General features: G+C 36.8%; 1 protein-coding gene across 2 annotated transcripts in view; it reads right to left on the bottom strand.

The window, feature by feature from the left end:
* Nucleotides 1-17504, bottom strand: part of Xpr1 (xenotropic and polytropic retrovirus receptor 1) — a 150805-nt gene that overhangs the window by 56770 nt on the left and 76531 nt on the right. For both annotated transcript variants that reach the window (XM_085688082.2, XM_048421693.3), the window contains exons 3-6: nucleotides 16777-16878; nucleotides 4490-4713; nucleotides 687-836; nucleotides 357-440 (exon numbers count right to left, since the gene is read on the bottom strand). In XM_085688082.2, the coding sequence (XP_085544208.1) occupies nucleotides 357-440; nucleotides 687-836; nucleotides 4490-4713; nucleotides 16777-16878 (560 nt within the window). The remainder of the gene's footprint in view (nucleotides 1-356; nucleotides 441-686; nucleotides 837-4489; nucleotides 4714-16776; nucleotides 16879-17504) is intronic.

The raw sequence follows: 17504 nt of genomic DNA, 5'->3' as shown, positions 1-17504 counted from the left end.
GAGAAATAATAATATCAATTACTTAAAAAAAATCTGGCTTAAAAAATTTAAGGTAATGACAACAGTTAACAACAATGCTGTACTAATTATTAAGTATGAAAAATGGAAACAGGCAGTGGTGGCACACGCCTTTAATCCCAGCATTCGAGAGGCAGAGGCAGGCAGATCTCTGAGTTTGAGGCCAGCCTGGTCTATAAGAGCTAGTTCCAGGACAGGCTCCAAAGCTACACAGAGAAACCCTGTCTTGAAAAACAAACAAACAAACAAACAAACAAACAAACAACAAAAAAGAAAAGAAAAGAAAAGAAAAGAAAAGAAAAGGAAAAGGAAACAAGCCACTAGAAGTTGATACTAACCTGAGCCGCTCCCAAAGGAGGGACACGCAATCGCTTCATAGCCTTTTGTCTGTCACCATCTTCAAGTTCATTGGTTACTACAGCCTAGAAGATGAATTGTCAAGTTTTGGCATAAATTAATCTAAATAAAAGCAATACATATAAATACACATGTGTATACTGTTCTGATAGCCTCTTGATAAAGATACTGATAAAGCAAAAGGGAAGAGACCTCAGTAAGAGCACTGGTATCTAAACCAGCAATTTATAAAAGAAAAATAGTGAGTTATTTTTTTAAAATACATACAAATGAAACTGAACATATACAGCAAGCAAGCAGAGGTGTTGTACCTCAGTCTCAGAAATGAGCTGGTTGATTTTCTTGCATGTATAAAATGGGGCCACCTCTACATGAGCCACTCGCCAATCTGCCCCACGAGATGTTTCCAGGATCTTGTCATGCTTTTTAAGGATTTTTCGAAACCCTGTAAAATTCAGATTCTATAGGAAGAAAAGAGAAATGCAATTATCATTCTATGATCATTAGAGAACATTAAAACAATTAAGCAACAGACATCAACAGAGTTTACTGAGTCAATACTGAGAACCCTGGGGAACAGCAGCACCTCCTAGAAGCATTCACTGCTACCAGGATAAGGCTCTCCTGTAACTTACTGGTTCCAAGGTAGAATCCTACTGGAAACACAACTCAGTTATTTTTCTTCCAAGTAAATTAATGAAAATTCTAAGCTCAGAACATTTTCATTTCCAACTTTCCACATATAACCATTTTAAAATAGATTGTTTTCCTGCTTTGACCAAAAGAGTATTTTCAGAAAATGGTTTTTTTTGCATTTATCATGCACTGAACTCATCTGTTTTAACTCTTTGCTCTATGAAGGGTGGTAAAGAGAGTGTTTTCACTCCTCCAGGCAGGTGCAACGGACATGCATCTAGTTCTCTTGACTCTGTTTTTCCTTTCATCCTCCTCCATTTAGGGATGGAAGTAAGCAGGGGAGGTCAGCAGAAAAGAACCATTGCACAGGGCAGGTGACAATGGGTAGGAGCTTGACATTCCTTCAATTTCTACAAAATCAAAATACTGTATTTTCCTACACTCTCACCTTCAGTTGTTGTTTGCCTATCATCTGAAAGGCAGAAAACCACAGATTTGCAAGTCTAGGTAAGATCTACCAACCAGAGCCTGTCTGTATTTGCTGATAAGGTTTCTTGCTCACTTGTTAGAATACATTCCTCATACCATAATGCATGATCATGAACTATTCTTGGGTAAGTAGACAGCTCACTTAGAAACAGGTGTGAGTGTGTGTGTTCATGCATGTGTGTGGATGCAGAGGTGGTCAGAGGTGATCTTAGGCATCATATTCTACAGCTCTCCAACCTTTCTTACTTTCTTCAGACAGGGTCTTTCACCTGGAGCTCAAATTTGTCCAGACTGACCCTAGATATCCTCTTGCCTTCCTCCCCAGTCCTGGGATTATAGGCCAGAGTAGTCAAACCTGGCCTTTTTACTTGGATGCTAGGAATCTGAAGTCAGGTCATCCTTGCAGCTCCACAACAGAACTTTTAGAATTACTATTGAGGCTAGAGAGATGGTTCAGCAGTTAAGAGCCTTGTTCTTGCAGAAGACCTGGGACCTAGATTGAATTCTTAGTTTACAACTGTCTGTAACTCCAGTTCCAGAGCATACAAAGCAGCATTTTTGTTCTTGTTTTTTTTGTTTGTTTGTTTGTTTTTTAACAACACAAAATAAGCTGGAAATGTGGATATTTTCTATTACTTTTTTAAGATTTATTTTTATTTTTTTGTATATATGTCTGTGTAACTAAATGTCACACATGTACAGGTGCCTGTGGAGGCCAGAAAAGGACAACAACAACTGACAGTTGTGAGCGTAGTGACAGGGCTACTGGGAAATGAATTCAGGTTCCCTAGAAGAGCAGCAAGTGCTCTTAACAATTGAATGCTCTCTCCAACTCACAAGATTAATACTTTAAAACCTGTGGAAAAGCATTTTGTTTCTTTTAAATATTTAGTTATTAATATGAATCTTTTAAAAAAATCAAATTATAAAGCTTTGAGGAAAATGTCAAAAAAGGGGCCTAGGTGTGTAGATAATGAACCTGGCACTTAGAAGGCTATGGTAGGAGGATGTCAAGTTTAAATCAGCCTGGGGTATATAAAAGAAACAAAGGACTTATCAATTATTTCTCTTATGTTATTACTTTTCTGCTGAATTATTTCTCAACTGGGTTCTTCTTTGACAAACTACTAAACTGCCAAAAAAATTATGAAAGCGATGGGAAAAGCATACATATTAACAATTGAGATCATTGAAGATAGGGCATTTCTAGTACTTTGTATATTAAAATTGCAACACTTCAGGGAAAATCTTTTTATGTATTCTTTTGAGACAGAGTCTTAAAGTCTACACAAGCTGCTTTCAACCTCGTGTACGTGAGGATGATCTTCAACTTTAGATTCCTATGTCTCCATCTGCCTAGTACCAGAATTACAGGCATGTGCCTCCACACCCAGTTTTATGCAGATCCAACCTAGGGTTTCATGCCTGCTGGCAAGCACTCTACAAACTGAGCTGTGTCACCAGTCACTACAGGTAAAACTTTAATTGCATAACTTTTACTTTTTAGATGTTCCATCATCCTGCAATGTGCTAATCATTCATTTTAAGTTATATTAGAGAATAAAATGCAAAGTAGTACATCAGACTCAGAGATGTAAATATTTATTATTGAACATAACCTGTTTATTGTTTTTCATAACAATTATATAAACAAACTTATAACGAATTACAAATAAATGAATACCCTAATATAAGGTTAATGGATGTTCACATTTTTCATACTGGGTGTAAAAACTATTGAGTGCTATAGCAGTCTATATATTTAACCTTTACACATATCTAGCATGACCTAATTTATTTTTGATATGGTTACACTGTATTCTGTAAATAATAAAATTGTGATGTTGGATTCCCCTCTGTATGCTATGAATATATTTTATTACCATTGGTTAATAAGAAAAGCTGTTTCAGCCTATAGCAGGGCAGAATATAGCCAGGCTGGAGGAGATATAAAGAGAGTAGGTAGAGTCTAAGAAATGCCATGTAGCTGCAGAAGGAGAAAGATGCCAGAACAGAACCTTACCCAGTAAGCCATAGCCTTGTGGCGATACACCGATTAATAGAAATGGGCTAATTTAAAATGTAAGAGTTAGTCAGTAAGAAGCCTGAACTAATAGGCCAAACAATGTAATTAATATAGTTTTTGTGTGATTATTTGGGTCAGGGCGGGCGGGAAACGAAAAGAGCAGTCTCCACTTACAAAACTGGGATTCTTTTGGTAGCAAGCTAAAATGTTCAGCTTTTTTGTTTTATTATGGCAAACTTGCAAAAATGTTAGCTGTCCAGTTGCTTTTCTTTTCTTAATGTCTGCCTCAGAAAGATCCAATGCTTTTCTGAACTTTAGCTATGCATTAGGAATATAAAGACCTCACAGCTAACATTTTGATAGACATTTATTTTTATTCATCACTACACTTCAAATAGTAAGCAAACTGCTATTCTCTTAGCCTAAGGTACCCATAAATAGCGCATGACTTGTTTTTTAACTAAGTGTACATGTGCGTGGAGACTTGAAGTTGGTGTTGGGTGTCTTCCTCACTTGCTATCCACTTTATATTACTGAGGCAGGCTGTCTTGCTGAGTCAAGAGCTCTTCGCTTCTGCTAGTCTGGCTACCTATATTCTCTAGGACTTCCCATCTCCTTCCTGTATGTGTAAATTACAGGTGGCTGCCATGCCGGCCTGGCTTTAACGTGGGCTCTGGGAACCTGAACTCTGGTGCTCGCACTTCCATCTCCTCCGCCCTACAAAAGTCTCTCTGTGTGTGTGTGTGTGTGTGTGTGTGTGCGCATGTGTGTAGCTTAAAAACTATTAGCCTTAATAGTTTTAATCCTGCTAATGCCTGGTTTTTGGCCAACAAAGACATCTAAACTCTAACAAGAACCCCAAGAATAAAGATGATGTCACCTTTGGGGGACTCAGTGTAAATCAAGGTAATTCCACTTACTGAGTTTACTTTAAAATGCCACTCCCTAGGGTAATCTAAGCACCTGATAGTTCTGCAGCAGAATGAGGCTGAGGTAGAACTCGCTGAAGGCCAGCTTAAGGTCTTTAATATTCCTATGTTGGACACGCTCCTCATGGGACAGGTGGAAGACTGGCTTTCTGCGTTGTCGCAATGTAGTGACACCAATGCTTTCTTTCTGTGCATCCAGGGAAGACTGAAGCTCATTCTGAAGTGTAGCAAACCTGCGCTGAGCTTCTGCCAGCTTCTCTGTAAGGAAAGGGCATTGTCCAATCAGGTTAAAGATATACATGTGAACAAAACACCCAAACATATAAAAACTTTTTAAAAATCTAAAAATAAAATAAAGTATACTCATCTTCTAATCTTATATAAAAAAGAAGTGACAAGTGCTCTCAATTTTGAATTGTTTTTGTTTTTACTGAATTCTAATTTTCTTCCCTAGAATTTCTAGGAAAAATATTACACATGATATATAGAACCAGATGGAAGAAAACATTTTGGCACAACATCTGTACATTCTACCTCATATTTTACTCCCTGCAAAACTGTTACTGCACCTATTTTCATAGACTAAAGAAATGTGCAGTCACTAAGAGTGAAAACATAAAACAGTACAAATATTATGAATTTGGAAAACAAACACAGAATTTACCATATGATCAGAACACCCATGCTAGGTATATATGTAAGATAACTGAACATAAGGCATTCACAGAAAACCTTGCATACAATATAAACAAGTTATTATACCAGCCAAATATCTATCAAGTAATGAGTGGATAAACAAAAGATAGTGTGTGGATATACAAACATATATACAAAATGGAGTATCAGCCATACAGAAGAGTAAGTATCAATTTATGCTACAACGTGGATAAGCCTTAAAGGTATGTTAAGTGAAATAAGACAGACAACCCCACCCCCAAGTATGATATGACTCCACTTAGATGAACTGTCCAAAATAGGGAATTAGCAGCTGGCAGTAGCCAGGGAAAGAGAAGGTAGAGTGACTGCGAGCAGGAATAAGGAGTAGTATGTCTTTGAGAAATGATAAGAATGTTCTGGAATTAGATAGTGATGATTGTACAACAACGTGACTATACTTAAAATTACATATTATAAAATAGTAAACATTGGGGCTAGGGATATAGTCCAGTTATTAAAGTGTTTCTCTGCATGCATGAAGCCCTGGGATTCAACCCCAGCATCTAAATAAAAAAATTAAAATAAATTTTCTTTTATGTATCTTATTTCAAAAGAGCTCTATATAAGATATATTTCTGAAGGCCCAGCAAAAGGGCCAGAGGGACTTGCTGCAAAAGTCTGACAGCCCGAGTCCAATCCCTAAGACCCACATTGTGGAAAGAAAGAACCAACTCCCCCAAATTGTAATGTGGCCTCCACAAACACACTGAAGCATACAAACAAACACTAAATAAATGTAATTTTACAAAATGTTTAGAGAAATGTTCCTGTGTTTACAACTTCATACAAAAACAGAAGTAGAATCAAAGCTCTGATTGCCATATTTCCCATTGTACCTCACCATTTCTCTAAAGCAGGTGTTCCAAACAGACTAAAACTAAGATATGTGTTAAAAATTAGACTGTTAAGGATACATGTGTTTCTGCTATACACATACAGTTGTACCAGTAAGGACTGGTTCCACGATCCCAAAGGATGCTCAGTCATACCACAAGGATATGTGCTAAACTATGTTTATAGCAGCATTATTTGAATACTTTTAACAAATCTTGAAATAAATAAAAACAATGTTTTGAGAAATTTGTTGTCAATTAGAAGTGTTTCCTTGTTTGAAATTTCTTATTTAATTCCAAAACCTAAAAAGTATTACATGAAAGGAGATCTTGTGTTACCTGCTGCTATTTTGAATGAATATAATGTATAGTTTTGGCTGGACAGTGGTGGCTCACACCTTTAATCCCAGCACTCTGGAGACAGAAGGCAGGTGGATCTCTATGAGTCTGAGGCCAGCCTGGTCTACAGAAGGAGTTCCAGGACAGCCAGGCTACACAGGGAAACCCTCTCATGGGGCAGGGGTGGCAGAGTAGTTCACAGGTTAAAAAAGTTTAGGTATGAAATTAATAAAATTTCTTTATCAAATCAAGTTGTTTCCAAACAAAATTCTATAATTTGTAATGACTAATGAAAGCAGTTTATTATAAGCATATAAACAACCCAAAGTTTGTAATTCAGCTAGATGAAACATCTATTTCTGAAAGAATAGAATTGTTTTTTATGTAAGTATGTTTATGAAGGAACTATGTGTGAGAGATTATTGTTTCACCACCCATCAGGAAGGGGGAATGTCACCAGAGAGCTAAACTCCTCACAAATGGAGCTTTCTCCAGTGAAAATATGGTACGAGTGTCTGTATAGATGGTGCTGGAGCAACACTGTGTGAGAGAAGTTGAATTTATGGCAAAAAAAAAAAAATGGTGGCGAACATATCACTTTTACTAAGTGTTTCACAGGGAGGCACTCACAGTCCCCATCAGAGCACCAATGAGATGATGTTTTATGATATCAGAAAAATCAGTAGCTTCATTAAAAGCTGTGCCTAAAACAGTAGCTCATTTTTAAACCCTTCTTTGGAATTTTAACTAAATAGTTAACAAATGGAAGAATAGAGTTAAAAATCATTCTTTAGAAGCATTTACTGTAAATATCTTAAAATGTTTAACCAAAAATAACTTTCTCAAAGTTTTAAACATAAGAGTTATAACTGATTATCTGAAATGTCTGGAGACAGTTTCAAAAATTCTTATGTTTAATTTTGATTATATATAAAAAAACTATGTTGCTCTACAAATTGAGAAGGAGAAACATATACAAAGCCCACCCCCAACCAACAGGCTATTTCAATTGATGCTTGCTGGGAAAGGGAAAATGAGTTTTCTCCTAGGCAGTGTCACGGGGTAGACACATTAGCCACACTCCAAGGCAAGCCCCGTGCACAGAAAGAAGCAGTTGGCCAACACAGAACAGATTCCAAGTTTTCTCCTGGGCCTTTTGTTTTGTTTTGGTATTTTTGTCTTACTGGCTTTTGCTTGTTTTTTTTTTGTTTTCCTTTTTTTTGAGAGAAAAATATTTATTTTTGTTGTTGTTTTTAAAACAGGGTCTCTGTGTGCAGTTCTGGATTCCTGGAGCTTGTTCTGTAGACCAAGTTGGCAAATTCATAATTTTAAAATATCATAAGATAATTTTGGTTTGAGATTAATAAAATAATTCTAACAATTTCTGAAATAAGCCTTATAAATTTGCTGCCATTCTTATTACACATTTAATGAGAAACAAGCATTCTCATTATTGACAATTATAAAGTCATTATAAATTGTCATTAAAGACAATTATAAACTATTGATCAGTTCTAAAAAATAATAAAGGGGCTGTTTTCTACAATATCAAAGAATCAGCAAAGATTCAATTAGTTAGATAAAAGTAAATAAGCACATCCACCTCGCTAGTATGCAAATTTGTATTTATCCTTAATAAATGGTGAAATGAAACCAAGTACAATTATTATTTTTACTAGTAAGTGTGTGATCTATAACCCAATTTTATATACTCTAAGTCAGGTAAAAACGGTGGAGGTAAAAAGGTGTCATGAACCAAAAAAATTTAAGCCCTGACTTATAATATTAATACAATATAAACTGTTGTCGAAGTGCATTGTTTAAAGAAGAGATGAAAAAGCGTAAGAACATGTTCAGTATAGATGCAATTTTTCCTAGGAACAAAATCAGGGTGGGGGCTATGCTAAAAGAAGACACACACACACACACACACACAATTTGCCATGGTAAGGATGGAACCTAGGGTCTCATACATGCTAGTCAAGTACTCTACCACTGAGCTATGCACTTTGCGCTCCTGATTTCTTTTTCTAAATATACTGGTTGAATTCATAGACACAGATTCCATTGGTATGAAGGGTTAATTACACTTTAAAATAACTGTATCTTACATTCCATGATCACACTTTAGTATATGGAATTAAGCAGATTTATGGTCAAATATTTGTTATTAATTCATATGATTTTAGTTGAGTTTATTTTTCAACTTTTGTAAGCCTTTCATAGGTGAAAAAAAATACAACTCTCCTAAAAAGTACTTGTAAAGTTTAAGCGCAGCATAAAAATGCCATGGGGCACAGCCAGCGCTCAGTAAATAACGATGGTAATTAGACAATAGCAATAAGAAGGAGTTATCATTTTTTTCAGAGTTCTAGACTTCTCTGTTGTGGAGACTGTCATACACACTGAAGTGTAGTATTAGTATTTTTATATTCGTTGGCACTGCTGTTTCTTTCATAATTTACACAATTCTCTTTCTCAGAAGTTATTTCTATTGGATGCTTCCAAGATTCATCTCTATCCTTAACCACCTGACTTTCATTTTATGTTTAATAATTTATATTTTATGTATATCTTATAATTTTAAACTATACTGAAAACTAAAATCAGGTTTCAGTGTTCTTTTCAAATTAATTTAATCCATCCTAATAGTTTCATTTATCTGGGGTCTGTTTTTAGATCCAAGAGATCACGCTCCCCATCTCTAAAACCAACTCCATTCTCTCCCGGGAGGCCCAGAAACCCCCTTAACTAGGGCAGGTAGGGAGTAAGTCACTGAGGAAAGCGCCTTCCTCTTTGAAGAGCTCTGAGTCTGCTGTCCACTGCAGAACAGGCCCAGATGAAGCCATTAGGGCTCACTGATTTTAGTGGCAACAAAAGGACCCTGAAGAGAAAGACCAGATGGAAGCATTTAACCCCCAAAACAAAGTGGGTGTGCTTGTCATAAAAGGTAACTGAGTGAATCACGAACAAGAACAGTTTAGCCCACAGGATTTTCAGCTAAGGTTAATCGATAAAGGTTTGTCATAGGAATGAAACAAAGGGGCAAACTATTAGACTATTGCTTTATCACTGTAAAGTCTGCACAGTCTAGTGGCAGACAGTTGAGTTTAGTCAACTGATCTCGTTTCCAGACCTAGAGGTAATTCACAACAATGAGACCCCTTACTGAAACACAGCAGGCTGCTCTCTCTTGCCACTTCCACAGGAATATATTGTTAAATCTTTCCCCAACCCTTCTTCAAAGGGCCTAGTGGCCATCTTCTAGGGTGACTGTGGTTTGTGGAAAAGGAAACTTCCAGACATTTCTAAAATTCCCAGGCACCAGCTTTTGTATTGGTTTCCTATTACTATATAACAAACCAGCATAAACTTAATGGCATAAACAAACCAAGCATGATGTAGCTGGGTTCCTTGCCAGTACAGTTCTCAGGACCTTCTAGAGTTTGGGATCCTCTGTCACACTTCCTGGGATGTAGCTGAATTTAGTTGTTTGCAGTTGTAAGACTGAGGTCTCTACTGAATGTCACTAGAGGGTCACTTTTAGTCACAGAGATCACTTTTACCTCTCCACATTTTCAAAGTTACCAACAGAGAAACTCTCACTTCAAGTCCTTCTCTACTTTGGATGCAGGGCTAACTAAGTCACTTTTAAGGATTCACCTAGCCAGGTTGGGCTAACCTGGGTTAAGTGCCATTACTTAAAAGCAATTGATTTGAAACCTTAATTATTCCTGAAAAAACTCTCTTCTAGCAGGCATTCTGTGCTTGAAGGCTATCTTAAAATTATGTCTACAATAACAACGCACTGACACAAATTTCCAGACTCTCCAAACACTACTGCAACTTAACAATCACACTAACCATAGGTGCTCAAGCCATCAAGTGCTCGTCCAGGTTTGGCTCATAGTAGAAAGCTGGGTTACTGACTCATCCTATGACAACTTTCTCAGTTCTAAAATGGGTAACTGGAATAGACTTTAGGCTGCAAGTAGGATTTCTGTACTGATTGTGATCCAGAAGTAAGAACAGTGTGGTACAGGGAGCTAAGCCTAAGTTCCTATAACTTCCTAGTATCACAATAAAACTTTAAAGGTGTCAGCAGACAGTTGAAAGACAAATGGATAGTGATGCCTATACAAACTACCACTTAACATAACGCTTTACTTTGTACAGAGTTGGATGACTCTTGGGAAATACAGATTTTATTGTTAACTTAAGCAAGTGTTCTCTCCCATAGCAGCTGCGCTTCTGGATAAGGTAGCTTCATTGGAGCAAATAAATACAGTCCCTAGCACCTGGTATGCACCTGCACACCTGATAACGCAAGTATTCAATTAAACTCTTGACAAGGAGCTATTCACCAAGTAGAGACCATTCTTGACCCTCAGATATGGCCCCGCTACCCACTAAGACTACCCAGACACTTAGTAGGTTGATTATATTGCTTCTCATAGAGTCTTTAAAATCTTTCCAGTGTAGGACTGTATCACCTGCAAACAAGGACTTCTTCCTTTTCTCTTTGCATCCCGTTTCTTTTCTCTTGCCTTAAAGGTCTGGCTAAGATTCTAAGCACTACACTGAATAAGAGTGACAAGAATAAATGTCACCTCTCATTTTAGAGGAAATGCTCTCAATTTGTCCCTATTTATTATATGGGCTATGAACTATGAAAGGGTCTGTCATATTCTGCCTTCCTTATGTCAAGGTATGATCCTTCTATTATTAGATTGTTTTATTCAGGCTTTTTATAATGGAAGGATGGATATGGAATATTATCAATGGAATTTTTCTACATCTATCAAAATGATCACGTGATTTTATTTATATGCTGTATTTCACTTATTGATTTGCATAAGCTGAAATTCTTTCATTCCTGTAATAAAACTAACTCGATCACATATGATCTTTTAAAATGTACTATTGAATATGGCTTGCAAGTATTTTATTGAGGTTGTTTTCATTTATGTTCATCTTGAAAATTGGGGCCCCTCATTTTTAAAAGTTCCTTCTTTCCCCATGGTCTTTCAATTGTAAAAACATTTTTCTATAAATATAAACAACTGTTCTTTTAAAATTAAACAAAACTGAGAGTAAAAAATAAGAAAAGTAATTTACATCAGGTTTTCAACTGAAAACAGCTTCTTACTCTTAATAAGCACAATCCTAAGAGGCCCAGGAATTAATCTTCTTTATAAGCAAGTGTTTGTTGGAGTAGGAAGGTTAAATGGTTTTTAAAAATGATAAAATTAAACAAAATCATTCAGGTGGTGGTGGCACACACCCTTAATCCCAGGACTCGGGAGGCAGAAGCAGGAGAATCTCTGAGTTTGAGGTCAGCCTGGTCTACAGAGTAAGTTCCAGAATGGCCAGGGCTACACAGAGAAATCCTGTCTTGAAAAACTAACAAAAAACAAGCCAAAAGAAAAAATTAAACAAAAATCTAAACTTTAAAAATTCAAAATGTAATTAGTTAATGGAATTAGCACTTTATTATTTTATTTATTTTTGGAATTTTGGTATGATTAGAAAGACAAAAGGTAGTAAAATGTTTGGATCTAGAATATAAGTCACTTAAAGACTGACCATTTTTAGGTATTAAGTAATCTGTGCTACCTTAGTGGATGAAGGTGAGTTAATAAATAAGCTCAAATAGGTGGCGCACACAACTATACCCAGCACTAGAAAGCCCTGTCAGGACGGTATCAGAGGCTGGTTTGGGCCAAATAGAGCTTCTCTTAACCCTTACCAGAAGGTAACTCACTAGTTACTTATGTCTTCTCTCAGGCATGAGTGCCTGAACACTGCAGTCTATAAGACAATCTGCTATGCAGAAAGCAGCTAACTAGGGAGGAAAGTGATACTGTCTACACTTGCCAAATTCTATTTCTTGTCTTCCAATCATGTCCAATCACATTACTTACCCCTTACTGACCTTGCAAAAACTCAGTCAGTGACTATCAATTTGTACCCCAATGGCCCTGCCAATACACATAGATAAGTTATTATCTTACAGCATCCAAAAAATTTAATAATAGCCAACCCAAAATAATTTTTGAAAGTTGATCTACTCAATGATATTATTTTTCAAACTGAATCCTGCAACCCAATATGGATCAAAAGCAATGTTCAAGACTAATTTAGGTTGGATACATTCTAATTCCAGCACTAGGGCGTCAGAGACAGCCTAATCCTGTGAGTTTGAGGCCAGCCTGGTCAATATAGCAAGTTCCAAGCCAGTCAGAACTGCACAGTGACACCTTGTCTTAAAACAAAAACAAAAATAACAAAACCCCCAAAATTTAGTGAAACACAATCAACATTTTAAAAATCAATCAGAAAAAGTATTTAAAAAATAGATTAAAAGAAGACAAATATTGTTTGTTTAAAAACACTTAAATGATTTAAACATTTGCATATTCACACTCATAGGTGCATAAGCACACATAAGATCTGAAGATCTAGCCAGGTGTAGTGGCACACACCTTTAATCCCAGCAGAGGCAGGTATATGTATCTCTGAGTTTGAGGACAGCCTGGTCTACAATGCAAGTTCCAGGACAGCCAGAGCTACATAGAGAAATCCTGTCTGGGAAGAAAAAAAGCAAAACAAAACAAGGTGGATAGCTGTATATTTGCATATTTAGTCATAAAGTAGATTTTTAAACTATAACTCAAAATTCTCCATTGCTAAGAATAGATATTTATTTTTCTTTGTAAACTAAGAAGCACTATCTATCCTCTGGACACAAATTACCACTTTAGATCTGAGATCAGAGGTCTTTTAAACACCACAGCAAAAGAGAAATACTAATAAACCTAGTCTTGTATATATTTCATTTACAGCCTTAAGTCTTATCTAATAGCATTTTCTAGTGCAGCCACAGTCTTTCCAATGCTCTTACTTTTATATCATGATAACCAAAATCCCTGACAGAAGCAGGAAGGAAGATTTGTTTCAGTGCAAGGATTCAGATTTGAGTGCAGAAGGAAGAAATGGCAGAGCAGTGTGAGGGAGGCTGTTCACATCCAAAACTGGAAGCAGAGAAAAGTAGGCTACAACTAGGGGCCAAGTGAACCCTTAAAAGTCCACCCCCAGTGGCTTGTCTGTGCTACCCATCTCCTGTAGGATCCACAGTTTCTCAAAACAGCACCACCAGCTCAGAAACAAAGGGTTAAACATGAGCTTGTGAGGGGCAGTTCACACTCAAACCACAATATCTTCCCATGATAGTTGCCTTCTCTTTGTCTACACTGCTGGCTCTTCCTTGACCTTCTACCTCCGAAGTGGAAATCACATTTGTCCTTGGGACACTGCAATTCTTTCTGTACAATTTTTTCTTGAAGGTCTACCCTTTTTCATGCTTTCAAACAATATTTTAATTTTGTTCCTGCTTTTGAAGGTTCCTGTAATCTCTTAATAAAGGCATGCATAGACATTGTGTCTTTTTATAAACTCCTCTCTCTACCTGGGAAGGAGTCCTGACATAAATGAAAAAAGAGAAGGCTATAGTTTTTTTTTTTTTAAAAAAACTTGCTTATTTTCTTTTGGTTTGAAAGGAATGACTTGCTAAGAACACTAAACTGGTTCAAATCTATTTATTCATTTGCTCTCTGAGGAAATCATTACTGAAACAAGCCTCAGAAAACTGAATTCAAGCAGTGTTATAGAGGAAAATAAGGAATATCTATAGACAGTTGGAAAAGAGGTAGCATAGATATGTATATTACAGGTCAACCAGAATAGGTGGTTGCATTTTTCTAAATTATTTATCATGTGGGTGGGTGGGGGTATGTGTCCCTGAGTGTATCTTTCATGTGAGTGCCTATAGGAAGCAGAGGCTGACATTAGAATTGCTCAATCACTTCTCGCCTTATTTTTACTCATTCTTTCCCTTTCTACCACACTCTATATATGTGTGTGTGTTTGTACACAATGTGTATGTGCATACACATATATTTGTGAGTGTGATGAGGCCATTCAAATTTCATAGTGTGAATGTGGTGGACAGGAAAGATAGACTGATCAGGGATCACTCCTTGTCTTCTACCTTGTTTGAGACAGGCTTTCATATTTTCCCCTACAACACATGCACTCCTGCATTTAGCTTTACGTAGGTTCCAAAGATTTGAACCCAGGTCCTCACACTTAGGTGGCAAGTACTTTACTCAGTGTGGCATCTCCCTCGTCCTTCACCTTATTTTTTAAAATAAAATTCATTATTAAAAAACAGCACATTATTATTGTTTTTAGGCAGGGTCTATCACAGAATCCAAGTTTATATTTCAGCTAGACTAGCTAGCTAGCAAGTCCTCAAGATGTTTTGTCTCTGCTCCCCAGTTCTGGGGTTACAGAGGGCATCATCACGCTCAGTTTCTATATGGGTACCGGGATCTGAACTCGGTCCTCATGTTTCCACAGTAAGCACTTTACCATCTGAACTGTCTGCCTTACTTTTTATTTGTAAAGAAAGTGGTTAAATAATGGGTGCAGAGTTTTAAGAAAGGGGCAGGGTTTTAAAGAATTCAAGAGTGATGGCAGGGATAGCTCAATAGTCAGGACCTTCCCAGAATACTCAAGTTTGATCTTAGCAAAGAAAGAGAAAAGTAACAGAACAAATCCCCTTCTAAAGTTTTGAGGACCTCCTTAAGGGTACAACAGTGAATCTGTATCTGTTCCAATTCCTCTATTGTTATGTGAGGCAGTCCAGAAGGTTGGCACTAAGGTACAAGAAGCACTGAGTTTGCTAGGTGAGCACAATATAAAGCAATAGAGGTAAAGGAATTGAAAGTACAGGGACAAAATGATTAAAATGACTGATAAAAAGACATCAATACAGGTTGTGACATGACTGGAATAATAGGGGGCTAGAGTAATGACTCAGTGGTTAAGAGACCCGTTTGCTTTTTCCGAGGACCAAGATTCAATCCACATCACCACATGGTGGCTCATGACCATTTGTAACTCAAGTCCCAGGGGATCTGATGCCCTCTTCTGGTCCCTGCAGTACTGCATGCATATGGTATACAGACATGCATGCAGGCAAAAAACCCATAAACACAAAATAATAATACATGTGTATGTATGTATGCTATGTATGTATTTATCCATCCAGATGTTAGAGAAAGTGTGTAAAAAGCTTAAAGCCTAGAAAATATGGTCATAGAATTTTGTGGAATTTACTAATCTGGAGGAGAACAATTCTGGGCAAGTACAGCCATAAGAAAATGTGAAAAAAGTAGATTGGAACCCAAAATGGACTGTCCACAAAGGCAATTAAGTCACCAGAATTATACAGAAAGTTGAGATAAAACTTTACATTGGGAGGTAAGCATCTTTATTCTCAGTGAGCAACCAAGAGATCCGCAGTAGCAAATACACAGGAGTGGCCAACTCCACAAGATACCAGATGTTCATAGATCCACTTTGCAGGATACACAGCAGTATTGATTTTGGAAAACAACAGCACCTAAAAATGTCAGACCAAGCCTCTTAGGGTTTTGGCATCTGCTTTATACTGCTTCTTACCTCTCTCAGTCTCCCACTGCACCATACACAAGAATAATCAGACCTATCTGAGGGTTGCTGAGAAAATATCTGAATAAGATGCTTCCAAAAGTTCTACACGTGCTAGGAGGAAAAAAAATCATCCTTTGAAAAAGAAACTAATAAAGTCATGCAACTAGTCATCCTCGGACTAACCCATACTAATCGTTTTGATTGTTTGCTTTTAATGATTATGTCAGTATTAAGACTATGGTATTTCCAAAGCCTTTGCCAAGAGAAGAGGGAAATCCATTATTGATCATTGCATCTAGTAGGTGATTCCAAGCATAAAGCGGGTACATTGAGCAATGTACAAGGGAATACACATAAGGTTTATTCAAAGTCTGGATGAAGTCTCTCTGAATCTAAATCACTGTTTTGATTCTGTACTCACAAAACATTATAATTATCAACTAGGCTCCACAGGATTTGTGATGCTTAAGGCAATGCCCTAGGCAATCCATTACAAGGACATTGCTTTACTAATCTCTGTTAAGAATATTAAAACATATACTTTAAACAAGCTAGGCATATAAAAATATAAAGTTAATATTTTCTTTTCAAGCTCCAATAGTATCTTGCAGATGACACATGTGAGATTATGCTTTAGAGAGATGAAGATGAGTGTTCTAGCCATGAAAGGGCATAAAATTAACGTAAGTAATAATATGGAAATAAGGATTAAAATTTATAAAAGATAAAATCAAATTTATAACAGAAGGTCTTACAACCTGTAAGGGAACCTAGGTAATGACCACAAAAAGTATATACACTACAGTACCAATCACATTACTGCAGCATAAACAAGAGAAGTCAGTCTCAAGTAACACTGATCATGTCTGAAGGGCATTGCAGAATGTCTTTTTTTTTCTTTGTGACTACTCACCTGAATAAAATGTGTTGATTTTGGCAAGTTCCTTTTCACAGGTTTGGAAAAACTTCTCTTCAAACTTGGCAAAATATCTCTTAACTGTATCCTCATCTGTAACTGAAAAGCAAGAAAAAAAATTTCAAATTTAAGGCAGAAGGCCAAGTGGGAAAGTAGGGTAAAAATAGTACTTCAAGTCTTCAAAAAGCCAGTAGATGTCTGTATATAAGTGCCTGGCAGTGGAAAGAGGCTAATCCAAACACACTACAAGTATAATACAAGTTATCATGTTGAGAAGAGAAATGCTCTAAGACTTCAGAACACAGAGAAAATTCTGTAGACAATTAATCAAAGAAGTTTCAAGGTGCTGGCAGCTGAGCTGAGTAGAATTCGCGTAAGAAAAGGGAAATTAAATATTTCAGAGAAGGAAAAAAATACAACAAAGGAATAAAAGAAATGAGACTGCAGTATGTTTCTAGAAAAATAGGTTAGATTCTGTTTTATGTTATGCTAGCATTTCCTCATTTTTATTTTAGTTGTACAGACAGGGAAGGTGGTGTGGACCAGTGGGTATAAATTAGATGATCCATAGTGTCAGAGGCTTGCTAGGTAAGGCAGTGACAGACAAGACACCTGTATAAGTAGACAACAACTGACACCTTCAGGAAGGAGGGGGATGACTTCTGGAAATGCCCATTTGGTCACTTTTGTGTGTTAATATGACTTGTAAGATCTTTCTGGACCAA

This window comes from Myodes glareolus, chromosome 5 (assembly GCF_982192425.1).
Source record: "Myodes glareolus chromosome 5, mMyoGla1.1, whole genome shotgun sequence".
NCBI classification, from domain to species: Eukaryota; Metazoa; Chordata; class Mammalia; order Rodentia; family Cricetidae; genus Myodes; species Myodes glareolus.
The sequence above is the reverse complement of the archived record's forward strand: the minus strand, read 5'-3'. Positions and strand labels throughout refer to the sequence as shown.